General features: G+C 37.3%; 1 protein-coding gene across 1 annotated transcript in view; it reads left to right on the plus strand.

Moving 5' to 3' along the window:
• ADGRV1 (adhesion G protein-coupled receptor V1) overlaps positions 1 to 14,691 on the plus strand; it is a 277,279-nt gene that overhangs the window by 109,094 nt on the left and 153,494 nt on the right. The window contains exons 43-52 of the mRNA XM_060690619.2: positions 5,099 to 5,361; positions 6,006 to 6,181; positions 7,369 to 7,493; positions 8,256 to 8,422; positions 8,830 to 8,976; positions 9,966 to 10,073; positions 11,554 to 11,806; positions 12,204 to 12,326; positions 13,255 to 13,477; positions 14,349 to 14,553. Coding sequence (XP_060546602.2) covers positions 5,099 to 5,361; positions 6,006 to 6,181; positions 7,369 to 7,493; positions 8,256 to 8,422; positions 8,830 to 8,976; positions 9,966 to 10,073; positions 11,554 to 11,806; positions 12,204 to 12,326; positions 13,255 to 13,477; positions 14,349 to 14,553 — 1,790 coding nt within the window. The remainder of the gene's footprint in view (positions 1 to 5,098; positions 5,362 to 6,005; positions 6,182 to 7,368; positions 7,494 to 8,255; positions 8,423 to 8,829; positions 8,977 to 9,965; positions 10,074 to 11,553; positions 11,807 to 12,203; positions 12,327 to 13,254; positions 13,478 to 14,348; positions 14,554 to 14,691) is intronic.

The following is a 14,691-nucleotide window of genomic DNA, read 5'->3' on the forward strand; positions in this document are numbered from 1 at the left end:
AGTTACCAAGTTCCTTATGCTGTCCCTCCTTTCCTGGGACAGGAAAACCAGCCCCAGGGAGGAATCTATGATGGCTCCGAAGTGGGTTAACCTGGTATGTGGAGTCAGATGGCTGTTCAGGTAATTAACTAGAAACCCATGGTTTTGCAATGTTCGGATGGTCAGAGTAGATCCTCCTTCGCCTCTTGAAGATAGGAGGCCTAGATCAATATATCGTCTAGATAAGCCTGCAGCCTCACCCGGGATAATCGCAGGTGGGCTGCAAGGGCGGCTAATACTTTCGTGAAGCAGCGTGGGGCCGATGCCAGGCCAAAAGGCAAGGCATGGTATTGGAGGTGGCGACCTGCGTAACAGAATCTTAGGAACCTCCGATGATCTGGTAATATTCAAATGTGGAGGTAAACTTCCGAAAGATGGATTGAGGCCATGAAATCTCCGGGACGAATCCCTTGGAGCAGGAGTGGGCAAATGTGGCCCTTTTACAACCTGTGGACTTCAACTCCCAGAATTCCTGAGACAGCTTGGCTGTCTCAGGAATTCTGGGAGTTGAAGTCCATAGGTTGTAAAAGGGCCACATTTGCCCACCCCTGCCTGGGAGGATTGACAATAGTGAGCACATCTTGAACCTCCTGTAGACCAAATGGGTGTTGAGGGCTTTGAGGTCCAGGATCGCTCTCGAGCCCCCCTAGCGCTTCGGTACAACAAACAGGATGGAGTAAAATCCCTGCCTCCATTGTTGTGGTGGAACTGGCTCTATAGCCCTGATGTCTAGGAGGTGCTGAATCACCATGAGCTCCCGCTTTGAGTGGTTGTTGGAGACAGGGCAGTGCACAAAGCGGTTGGGTAGGCAGGAGAGAAACTCCAGAGATAGTCCTTGACGGATGGTTGAGAGAACCCAACTGTCCGTTGTTGTGAGAGTCCACTGGTCTACATAAAGGCTCAACCTTCCTCCTATGGGAGGATTGGGAGGTAAGTCATTTCTGTCTGCGGAACTGGCAGTTGCCAGATCCGCAAAAGGGACTTCTTTGGGTGCCAAATTGTCATGAGCGGTCACGACAGCCCTTTCGCTTCAATGCACAGGAAGATCCCTCCCACCAATGCCCTTACATGCAGGTCTGGTTGTCGTGCTGGACCCTGCATGTAAGGGCCTTGGTGGGAGGGACCTTCCTGTGCGTTGAAGCGAAAGGGCTGTCTCCTATAATAAGGAGTGGTCCACCTGTCCGCCCTCCTGGCTACTGAAAGCAGCACCTTTAGCTTCTCCTTATCCTCTACCAGAAGAGGGTCAAGAGACTCTCCAAATAATTTGCATCCCGAGTATGGAAGAGTCCAGCCTCCATTTGGCTTTGAATTCTGCTGGCCACTGTCAGAGCGATAATAATCTCCTGGAGGTGACTATGGAGGCTAGGGCCCTGGAGGAGTATTTTGCGGCATTTAATGTTGCATCCGCCGAGAATTGAGCGGCGGCTATAATTTTGTTGAGGTTCTGATGTAAACGGACCTCATTAGATGACAATCTGGCCTGTAATTTTTGGAGCCAGATGAGGGAAGATCGATTGAAAAAGGATGCTGTAGTGGAGGCTTGAATGGCCCAGGCAGCCTGGTGTGTTTTTGGAAGGATAAATCCAATTTCTTCTCCTCCGGCTTTAAGCCTTCAGAGGGGTCCCCGGCCAGATAGGGAGAAGGGGATGCAAGAGCAGCAACCGAACCATCAACAGAAGGTACCTGTAAGAGTTGGGCAAACGACAGTGCCATGTTGTAATTCCTTCTGTCCATATCACTGGGAGTGGGAAGAGATGCTGGACTGACCCATTGGTTGTGGACGACATTGATGAAGAGCTTGGGAGCAGGAATGTAGAGTTGCTGAGCCACAGGCTCAGAGAATAGACCATGTCCTTGCCCCTCAGCAGGCTGGGATTTGGTTGCTGAAACTTCCTCTTGAAGTCCAGAGGTGACCTTTGCCTTAAACAGTAAGGACTTGAAGAGGCCTGAAGGAAAAAGACAGGTAAATGCTAGCACATCAGGAAGCGCCCCCTCATCATCCGAGAGATCCTGTTCTGTATGGGCCTCCTCCCCCAGAAATAAACCATCACTACCCCCCCCCCCAAATGGTAAGGTGACAGGTCGGGTGGCTCGGTTAGACTGGCAGAGGGAAAAGTGGGTGCGCGAAGAGAATAAGAGGCAGAAACAATAGAAACTGCTCTCTGATGTTGGATTACTTCCGCAATGCCCCTAGAGATTGCCTGTGAAATTAAAATCTGGAGATTTTCAGGCAAGTTGGATAATTTGGGTGCGGGGGCTTGAGATGGCTGAATAGGCCTAGGATTCTTTGCTGCGATAGTGCAAGCGAAAAGATTCTCTCTTCTGACATGTTTTGCTGCAGCTGTTCCATGTGGTAGTGGACCAGCATTCTCAGGTGACCAGGTCCTTGTTGCAGGTGCTGCCTGTTCTTGATGCAATGATCTGGAAACTGAGTGGTAACTGGCCAGTGACTGAGTTTCCAGGTGACTCTGCTTTGCCTGCCTTTCAGCAGATTTCTGCTTGGGCTCCTTCCTAGAAATCTGCTTGTCTTGGAGATGTGGTGCAATTTACAGGACGCCTTCCTGCCCCCTGAGGTCCCGGGCTCCTCCCTGGACCTGGGTTCCTTCCTGGACCTGAATTTCTCTGCCATAATGCTTAGGAAGAATCAAGGAGACCCAAGCTGTGGTGGCTATGCCTGTTCCCAGGACTTAGCCAGCACACCTGCAAGCCAAATCAGGCTGTTTCAAGGACGGCTTGCCTAGGCAAACCTAATAATTGCCAGATCCTGTGCAACTCCCCCACCCCCAAAGAAGCCGGGGCGTCTCAGCGCGTTGGTAGTAAAGTGTCTCTGGGTGTCCAGGAGACTTTAAGCCGCCACCGCAGCACTTGTGAGCCAAACGGTGGAATGAGGGGGGGCAGCGCAAAAGCGCTGCATTTCAATTAAGGCCGGGGCCTGCTCCTCAACTGACGAGGAGATCGGGCGGGTGGGGTGCTTCATAATGGCCGCTATCTAAATCCCCAGAGTCAAAATGGCCAATCCGCAATGGTGGAAACAGCAGTGAGTTGGAATCGGATGGCGCGAAAGTGGCTCATCCTCACAGGCCGCCCTGCTTGAATAGGATGAGGGCGCTTCAGCCGAAAAGCTGGCCAGCCAACGTCTAAGAGCGCTGCAGCTGCAATCTTTGAAGGGGAACGATCAAAGCCTCCCTTCAGAGCAGAATGACTAGCGGCGAAGTGGCCCGGATCGCTGTAAAAGTTTGGCGGGGCTGTCACCTAAGCTGAGCCTGCCAGCACAAAACTCCAACTAGGGGCTGAAACTATGGAAAAACCTGATCTGATAGACTGTCCAAACGTCCAGAAGTGGATTGAAGCAGGAGCAACGTGAAACGTGTCTCTGTCAGACGACTGAGTTGAAAACTGGGTCCAACGGACACGAGTGGGGGCGTGGCCAGCAAAATTATGACTCAGTCTCTGGGCAGATTGCACTGTATCCACCCACTTCGGGACCATTCCGCAGTCCATTGGGAGAACAGGAGGCTTTATTCTCAGTTACTCATGCCCTGGTCACCTCCAGAATAGATTACTATACAATAGCATGTTCTACATGGGGCTATCTATGAAGAGCATCTGGCAGCTACAGGTGGTGCAAAGTGTGCTCCTCAATTAGAACAGGTAATACCTCTATTCTGTGAGCTGCACTATTCAGGTTCTATTCAAGGTACTGGTGATGACCTATAAAGACTCTATGGCAAGGTGCCATCAAGGCTGGCATGAGGTACATGTTATGGCTCCTGTCCACAAAAACACATCATCTGACAGGCCCAAGAGGAGAGCCTCTTCTGCCACAGTACCTACCCTTGAGAATATCATTCCCTCCCCCCCCCCCCAAGGTTAGGCATCTTGCTGACCTTTTGGGAAGCTCTCAAAACATGGTTCTATCATTATGCTTGGAGACCAGTGGTGGTATGGAACATGTTAGACAGCTGTATGGTTAGTGACTGTATTGGCTGCCCTCTCCTATTAAAATTTTTAATTGTTTTATTTGGTTTTTAATTGTTTTATTTTGGTTGTTTATTTCTATTTATTATTTTCTGTTTTTAATCCTGTGAACCATCTCACATAGCTACATAAATTGAATGAATGAAAGAGTGAATGAATAAAGCTAACATTATTAATAACAGCTGATACGTGCATTATTCTTCATAGTTATAAGCAATTTACATAATTATTTAAATTACTGATAGTTAGCAATGATTGGCTGGCAGTTTGTCATATTGTTTTGTAATTGCCTATATTGTGCATTTTTTTTAAAAAAAATAACATTTAACATGTAGGATCCACCCTGGCTAGGTGCTGAAAGAAAAGAAAAAGCAATAATTTATCCTTCTCTTTTACACACACACACACACACACACACACACACACACACACACACCATGTGTGTGTGTGTGTGTGTGTGTATGTGTGTGTGTGTGTGCATAGCACACAGAAAGTAAACGGTTGTGCAATTTTTTGTGGGTTCTATTGTTAAAAGGTTTCAGTTCTTTTTAGTATTGATAGGACAATATAACAGGACAATATGAAACCTGTTGACACTTAAAACATTCTTTTCACTTTGTAGTTCATAATGTAGAAAATTAGGTAGATTTCATATTATTTAAGCAAAACTAATAGGGTCAGTAGAGTAAAACCAGTAGAGAAAAATTTATTTATTTATTTATTAAACTTATATTTATTTTGAAACTTTTTTCTTGTTTGATGTAACTTTGATATACTGAATTTTAGTTAAGTTCTTCAGGACTATATTTTTCAAACCTTGCAAAACAAAATTGGAGCACAAATTCTCTTTGTAGGTATTAGAGACAGAAGTCTTGATTTATTGTTATTATGATTAACTATTTATAATCTACATAAACTTTGTTATCTTCCACAAATTTACTCAATATCTCAAATATATACTGTACCTGAATTTAGATACCAATATTGATAATAGTGTGATTTATTAAATTATATAGAATCATTTCCCAATGAATGTATGTTGTGTATTAAGGTAATCATTTCATTTATTGTCTGTTCAAAGCAACAATTACTATTCTGGCCAGTGATGACGGTCATGGAGTTTTGTCCTTCAACAATAGTGAACATTTTTTCCTAAGGGAACAGACAGCACTCCATTTAATGGAAAGTGTTGCGATACTGAATATTATCAGAGAACCACCTCAAGGAATATTTGGAACAGTGACTGTCCAATACATAGTGCGAGAGATAAATTCTTCTGAAGCATCAGTAGATTTGACTCCATCACAGGGCTATATTGTTCTAGAAGAAGGAATAAGAGTCAAGGTAATATGCAACAAGTAGTTTCTACAAAATGTAAAAAAAAATATTGTAATATTATTTAAGAAATAAAATACATAAATTGGTTTATATTAGTAAACGTATATTACATGTATATTGTACTACTTGCCTTAAGGACCAATTTTACATATTACAGAGGATGATTGTACTGATTTGGATAGTAGGCAGAAGAGATTTAGACATTCAAAATGTTTTGCCCTTTCAAAAACAAAGGTTTTTTAGCTGACAATACAGTACACGTTTAATTGGAAATATATACAAAAATAGCAATTATTTTTGAAAATACATAATTTTATTGGACATCTTCTTTGGCAAGTTCTGATGAATTATTACAAATAGTTGGAAAAGATGATATTTATCTGCTTCTGTTTCAAAATAATAGTGCTTATTAAGAATATCTATAATTGCTTTTGAGATGTGAAGTTATTGTAGTTTCATTGTTGATTATAGATCCAAGATTTTGATACTTGATTTTAAATATAATATTTTGAAGAATACAATTTTTCTTTTAGGTTATAACAATGACAGTTTCTTCAATCCTAACATGTCCTCCTTGATTTCATTCCATGTCTTAATGTAATTATACTGGTATCCAATATTTTAATACTAATATGTTGCCTTTTATTCAGAATCTGCATATTAGTGCCATCTTGGATGCTGAACCAGAAATGGATGAACATTTCATCGTTACACTGTTCAATCCAAGCGGTGGAGCCAGATTGGGTGCAAGAACAGAAACATTGATCACAGTGTTGCAAAATCAAGCCCCTTTGGGACTTTTCAGTATCTTTCCAGTTACAGAGAGGTAAATATTATGCTAGGTCAGAAATTAATTTGTTAGTTATATATAAAAGTTAATGTACTTTAGTCTTTATTCTCCTTAAATTTCTTGATATTTATAATATAACACAGAAAATGGCAAATGTCAGTTACAGATATCAGAAGAATGTTAAGATAATTAGAATAAATAGCAACTGTAAATGTTGATAGTAATTTTTTTCATTGCTTATTACCAATACATTTTCAATGGGAGGCAGTATACAAATATTTTAAATACATACATTAAATAATAGTTATACATTTAGTTGTTTCTATATATTGACCATCTTTTCTTTAACAGTAGGCATTTGGAGATTTCATTAATATTTCCCAACTTCAGTTTTTATTCCTGGCATCTTATCTGTTTTTATTATTGATGGAATATGATTCCATGTCAGTTCTATTAAAATAAATCTGTGTAATTCTCTGTTTTGCTTTCCCTGGATGCCATGGCAAACAATGTGCAGCACAAACTAGGAATGTGAAAAACCATTCTGGAGATGCCTTGTGCTGCAAACAAAGCAAACCTACTGCTCAAGAGTGTTGAAATGACATCTCTTCTAAATGGCTTAACTAGTTTTGAGGCTCCCATTTGGACCGACTACGTGTGAATGCATAGAGTAACACAGCTTTTAGGATGACTGGTGATCAACCCCGGGGCAGTCCTGGAAGAACTATCTGTGCACATGCGTGGCCAGAGACAAAGTTGTGAGACCCTTGTACTGGCCTGATTCCATTAGTGCTCCACTCAGTTGACAAAGCACTCTCCAGATATTTTTGTACAATCAGTTCTATATTTACCCAAGCCAGTGACATTTATTTCCAAGGAAATATCTACAGTGTTATCTTTTGAGTACACTGTGAAAATTCTAAAGAACCACAGATTACATTTCTAAATGTCTTGCTATAATTTATAGAATATTTACATTATAATTAGCATCTATTCTCAGAACTACTATGAAAAAGTCTGCTATTTTAACATCAGAATATGGCAGATTATACATGTAGTGAAAAGCAGTACAAACAGTTTTACAAACAGTATGCCAATAAAATACCTTCCTTATATTTTTATTTTATCATTTATTTAGTTGTATATAGTTGTATAGCACTTAAGGAAATGAATCTGAAAAAGGAGCACTATTTATATATTTATAAATCTTCCATAATCCTTAGGACAAATTCTATTATAGCTGAGGAAGCAAACACTACAGTCTACTTGAAAATATCTCGAAGCAATGGACTCAATACATCAGTGAGTGTGGAATGGGAAACACGACCTGATTCTGCATTTGGTATAAGTAAGTCAATTCATGGGCTTTGATAGGTTATACAGGATAGGTTTTTATAACTCATGTATTGTAATTTGATTGATTCAATCACAAAGAAATAAAGCCCCTTCCATAGACAATGACTGTATCCATCCAAAATTGGCTTTGTGCCTTTTTGTGCCTTATATATATGTCTTGGGATTCTATGTTGTCCTTATAGCATCCCAAGAAATATATAAGTCTTGGAAGCTGAATCAATTAACTACTGGATTAGCTTTCCCCGTAGAAAAAAATCCAGGAAGTCTGCTGTTTTTTTCTTCTTGGGCTGTAGATCAAGCAGTTTCCCATTGGAGGTGTCCATCTGATTCCCTTAATTTCCTTTTACCTGATCCCTTTCTCTCCACAATGTGGCTTTTAAAGGTTTTTTTTTTCCTTATCTTTCTTTTTTTCTTAGTAGTTACAATATGATCAGAGAAGTACAAGGATAGGTGCCAGTTGTTTGCTTCTTTGATTTTCTCCCTGTAGGCAATTGGAGTAATTTTTTCCCTGGGAGGGTACAGCAGTGAGAGGCTAGTGGTTTTGTAGGATTGTCCTGCATTGTTTCCAAGATTCTGGAATGGTTTGATAAGCAGCTGCCTGTAGACTTGATTCTATTTGCCTCTTTTCTTCTAGGTAATGCAATTTTAGCAGCTCATGGTCATTAGGGATAAACCCATTGGTCTTTCAATATGGACTTTCTTTGTTTTATGCCAATATATGCTGTTAATAGTGTTAATTTTCTTTTAATTGCAGAGGGTGGGTTAAGTGTTCTGGCCATTTTACAAAGTTTTGAGGAAGAATCAATATCTAGCTGGTGTTTCTTTATGGAAGGAGACTTTTTATATGGTTTATTGTTGAGAACAAATCCAGCTGTAAAGTCTTCAATATATCAATGGCGGGGAGTTTTTGTTCCTGTTGAGGTAAATACTGTAAAAAATCAAACTGATATCAAAGAATATTGGATCATAGCACTGTTTCAAGCTATGTGATACACAGATAGACCTTGTTTAAAAACCACAAATAGGACCAGCAATTCAGTTGTTAAGTGAAATGGTTGCTAATTGAAACCATGGCTATGCTTATATCCCTCAGCTTTCCTTTGCTTTACAGACTTGTAAAGGTCATAAATGTGAGGATTGATTGTAAAATTAGTTTTTTCATCACCATAGTAAATTTGAACAGTTGCTAACTGAGGCAATAATTAAAGGAGGGCTATCTGTAAATCTTATTTCAATAGAGAGGAATGTTAAATATTTTGTCTTAAAATAATTCATGGATTTTATTAATTGGATAGTAAAAAAAAGCTATTGGTTTACTTTTTGCTTAGGAATTCAGTATTGAGAACCCTCATCATTGTACTGCATTTCAAATCAATGGCTCCTCCTACTTAGTAATTACTCATGGTGGAATAAAAGAAGATAGACCATCTAACAACACGGTGTTCTTGTTTACTTCTGGATTTCATCTGCTAGAGGTATTGTTTCATTATCCAAAATTCCTTTCAACTTTTTTATGACACACATACTTGAATTGAAAAATCTTCTTCCTGATAATATCAAAGATAAATTAATTAAAGCTATGAATAATGAATGCTAGCATTTCTTTAAAAAGTGTAAGATGAATTTATTCCTACGGGGAAAAATAACCTTGTTCTGCAAAAACTTCCAAAAAGTGCAAATATTTTTTCAGTCTGGAGTGGCAGTAGTATAACAAAGTTATTTCAATCTTAGAACCAATGAGTAGGTTTAATGAAAAGCCACAAGGCAGCAAAATGTTCTCACTACTTTTTATAGAAAAACTGTAGGAATAGGCCTGAGCTTCACTCTGCAAAACCCAACCTTAGTTTTTGGTTTTGTGAAACATACTCTAGAATCCTATTTTAAAAAATAATAAATAAAAAGAATAAAGTGTTAACTATGCTTGTGAATTTGACAGCAAGATGAGGAATGAATGTGACTGGAAATAACAAGAGGGGGGTTAGATATTTGATTAGATTAGTGATTGGGAATTTTTATAGTTCATCTTTCTTAACCACTCATCTCCCTCAGAGATGGAATTCATTTTCAGACAAGCCAGTTCTATATAAAAATATGGAGTGCATTTTAATCATGATGGTATCGGTTTATTAGTGTGTAATATCAAAAGTGTGACAGAACAGCTTTTAAAGTAATTCCAAGGGAAAACTCAAGGGATTCAAGGAACCTAATTTTCTGAAGAATCAGGTGACAAAAATGAATATTTGTATAACTGTTCAGAGGGAGGATATATATTTGTGAGAAATGAATATAGTCAGTCAAGAAAGGCACAAGTTCACAAAAATAAAGCTCCAAGTCACAGAAAATCTAAGAACCATTTTATTTACATCATGTTGCCTTAAGTCACATTGCTATATTAAAACAAGTGAGATACATTTTGAAGATTGTATTAGATACATATGACTGTATTTCCTTTTCTTTCTTTCAGGTACAGTCTATATTGGTGCCAGCCACCAGTGATATAAAATATTTCAATTTGAATCAAAGGCATTATTTGATTATTGCAAGTTGTAGACCAGAATCTAAATCTACCCAGGTTAGGAGAATCTTCATTTTATTTCCTGTGTTTGCCTTGTTTGTATATTTACCTAATATATTATCTAGTAACATATTCAGAACCTACACAGCCTTGTGAATTCTTTAAGGGGATGCATACAAATCAGGCAGCAAATTCAAATGTATATATTTGAATCATATGGTTACTGGAAATATTTGAAATTTAGACTTTTTTCTACTTTTATGTTTCTATTGCACATTAATAAATGCAACTTGAGTACCACCTACATAAACATGTACCTGGCTGTTTTTGCATCCTCCTTCAGGACATGTTTTTGTATTCATATCTGCAAATTACTGTTCTTTGTTTAAAATGATGATTACATATGAATCAGCTGAAGTGATAAGCAATTAATGGTTAGAAACTTTTCTCAGTTGGAGCTTTGCTTTAAATATGCTCCTAACCTTCAGTGATTCTTATTACTGTGGCTGATCATGCATCTCATTTCTGGATGAATCTTGCACTTTATGCTTATATTATTGAGCACCATATCTATATTGTGGCATATAAAGGTTTAATTCAAGCTCTGGTTCCCCTGTGCCAATGAAGACTCCAAACCATTCTATCTTTCTGCATCCAACATACCTTCATCCAGTGGTGATGCTTCCTCTTTAGCAAGATCTATTAATTAATACTCAAATGTGCAAAGTAAAATGCATGTCTGTCAATGTAAGCTCTCCAAAGATTGTTGTAGTACTTCAACAGAGACTTCACATAGAGACGTCAAAAGTGATGTTTTATGGACTGGAAGGGAAACAAAGTTTATTATCTTAGCACATATTTAATTGTATACATTTTGCATACATTTCAGAAAAAAAGTGCTTTTCAGCCTTGAGTTGTTTTGAAAAATTTCAGTCAATTAATGAGTTATATTTACAGTCAAAAGCCCCCCCCCCCCAACAATAACACCTTCAGAATTCTCTTTGCTTTTGAGGTGCAATAAAAGTTCTGGTGGTGTTCTTGAACTTACTTTCCAGTTGAAGGTAATTGAGAATTCTGTTGCTATAACAGCCCTGTTTTCCTTTTCTGAAAAAAGAGCCATGGTGAGAGGTTCCTCAGGATATGTTCTTTTCAAATTTAATTGAAGTCTGTAAGCTTGCAGACTGCCAGAGATGATGATATATTGTAAAAACAAAGCATTCACACACATACCTTGGCCAATCAGTAATGAAATAAGTGCAGAAGTGTCATGCTCCACCACGATGATGATGATGATTATCTTTTCTTTCAAAAAGAAAATTTAAAGCCAATTATGTAAAATTATATGGGACAAATTTAAAAAATTGCTCTTCCCGTGAATAATTCCTATGTCTATTTATTTATATACATAATGAACAAGAAATATATTCTGTATTCTATATTTTCCTTATTCCATACCACGTGTCATATTTAGGACACAGATAACATATTTGATTTCTTCCAATTTTAGTTACAACTAGAGCTCTTTTGCATTTTACAGATTTTCCAGTGGAATAATGGCATCTTTATATTCCATAATCAACTCTCTGTGAATGGAGGTTTGAGTCTGGATCTTTTCCCCAGGGGAAGTACAACATACCTTGTCATTGTCCCTTGTGAATCCATGCATACACCTCTTTTATTCAAGTGGTCAGAAAATGATTTTATAAGGTTTCAAGAAGTGCCAATCAATGGAATAACACAAGTCAAAGCTGTCGTTTCTGGATCTGACGTCTACCTAATTTTTGCAAAAGGTACTCATATTTGATAGAATTATATTAAATATGGAAACTGAAGCAAGAAAAAACTTTTAATGATTCTTATAATTAAGTTATTTTGTTTAATAATGATCTTTTGATAACATTTTAAAAAGGCCAACTATGTAAAGTTGATGATATATATTGGGGGGATTGTGCTAGTTGTTTTTTCCTTTTGTTTCAAAATTTGTTTGTCAATGGTTTCTTCTGATATTAGGGACATAAGACAAAATTATTTGTAATGAATAAATGAAGGAAACACGGTTCTAGTTCTATAATCCACAGTGTTTCCTAAAATGAACTCGTTTATTAGATGTTACTATTTATTGATTATGAGTACATTAATTATAAATACCCGTATTCATAGAAAGCTGTCTGATTTTACTCTCCATAGAGTTCAACAGTACATGTGAAATTTTTATCTGGGAGGCAGGGCAATTTTCCTTCAGATATTTTCAGTCCATTTCCATCACAGCAGTAAATGCAATCCATACTTCTTTCCCACCTTCAGGTTTAGGTAAGTATGACAATTATCTCTAATACTGCATTAATTCACACATGATTTCCCACCACCACGTGAGATATAATTTTCCTGTAGGAAAATTGTATACACCATCATCATAAATAATACTATTGGCCTTTTGGATGCCGTGAGATGTACAGTTGGCCATGATTTTTCAAAATAAGAACTTGGAGCATTTGGATATGGATATTACATGCATCATAATGGCATTGTCAGATATAAAATGGCCTTTAAAAAGTCATTATATTTGTGCACTTTGTTTCTCAGCCTAATATCATTAGTAATAGCAGAGTCATTCTCACAACCCAAGCTTCCTGAGAGAAAACAAATTTACAGAACAATTTTTAACACGTAACTTAATCATGTGTTCAGAACTGCTGATTTATAGTAGACAAAATTACTTATTTTTGCCACAGCAAAATTATGAACCTTTGTAGCCTCAGGAATGTCTTGGGCTTGCTAGGGGAATAAAGATTTTTGTTGCAGATTGGCAGAAAAATGAGAGCATTCTGCATTTGTTGCAAAGTACAAACATTTCTTCCCTCCTTCAGGAACGCTTTGCACAGTTGCTTGCACAAAACTTTCCCTGATTGTCTAAATGTGGCTGTGCATTCACAATCGCTTTGCTATATTTATGATATCAACAAAAGTGTTGTCTACATATATACATTCAGATGAATGATGTGGTAAACCTTAGAAGCAGCATCCAGAAGACATGGTTGCTTCAAGGACTGATGTTTATTCATTTCAGTGCCCTTTTGGAGCACCCTTTTAAATGCTTTGTACATTTTTAAAACAGAAAGTGCTAAATAAATGCAAAATACACCTTGAATAAAACCAATTAAATATTTTTTAAAAATATTTAGTATAACATGTTAACATTTTTCACTAACATTCTTATCTTATTTGATTCTTGATGCAGTGCATGTACTCTTTGCTAGCAAAGATAAATCAGCTCTGTATTCCTGGAACTCAGAAATGAATCGGTTTTCGCTGTTGCTAGAAGCTCCTTCTGCCAATCATATTTCCAGTATCAACGTAAAGTCTCTTAATTCTAACAAAAGTCTCATTGTTGTGACTGGAGATTCCTATTCCTATGTTTACGAGCTAGCTGCAATTTCAAATCAGTCAGATTTTATACCTAGGTATGATTTTATTTTTTTATATTGATTATGAACATATTGTTACTTTAGTTAGTTACAGTTTATAAAACAATGTTACAGTCATCATATTATTGTTATTTCTTTTGCTGTAAAGATTTGAGTTCCTAATATAATTCCTTCCATGTTCTGAATCTTTCACTTTCTAGTGAAAACTCTACAGTGAGAAAATGATAGTCAAATCAACAACTGAAAACACTACCTTAGAATTATTCAGAAATATAGGAAAGAATACTGTCAAAGCTTATAAACAAAAAATGACAAAATTAAAGATGATAATGGAATATATAGTAGCCTAGAAAGGTGATAGAAGTCTGCTGACTAGTTTTTGATTGACTAATTGATTGATTGCTGAGAGATATTTTTCCTTTGGGATAAAACTGGATAAAGTTTTAAAACAATGAGATTGGTCTAATCTAAATGGAATGCAGTATATGTTATTTGCTTAAAATATGTATGAAGTACTCTACCTGGCAAATGAATGGCATGCTAGAGTAATATGGAGACAGAAAGCTGCCACTCCGCACTGCTACATACATAGTACATTTAAAATCTGTTTCAGTGTGTGGAATAATTTACCAAAACTGACTATAAAAACTTCAGGATTTTACAGATAGGAGGAAAAGGATAAATTATTCTATATAAACGTAGGTCTACTTGCTTATTGTTGAATTGACCTCACATGTTTCCTGTAACACTTGAGTAAATAGCAACAACAAACTAGTAACTGATAGAAACTGTTTCTTTAAAGAACCTAAAATTACATTTTTTTTCTGTATCAAAACTGATTTTACTTTGTCTCAGAAGATCAATTGTTTAATTATAAATATGCTATACATCTGTGTTTTTATGCTAGTTCAGGTGAACTGATATTTGAACCAGGAGATAAAGAAATTGTGATAGCAATCAATATTTTTGATGACACAGTCCCAGAGGAAGAAGAATCTTTTAGAGTATGGTTGAAAAATCCAAAGGGTGGTGCAGAAATAGGTCCTAATGGTTATGTGACCATAGTGGTACCCTCTAATGATGAAGCTCATGGAGTTGTTGCATTTGCCCAGGTAAAATTAAAATATTAAATTAAGTATTTTTAATAATAATCTCCTGTTAACACATATGGAATGTGTGTATAGATTCATATTTATAATGTTGTAAAACACTACACCAGTATCATAAACAGCTGTCTTAGTAACATATCT

This window comes from Pantherophis guttatus, chromosome 2 (genome assembly GCF_059756535.1).
Source record: "Pantherophis guttatus breed Tessera chromosome 2, ASM5975653v1, whole genome shotgun sequence".
NCBI lineage: Eukaryota > Metazoa > Chordata > Lepidosauria > Squamata > Colubridae > Pantherophis > Pantherophis guttatus.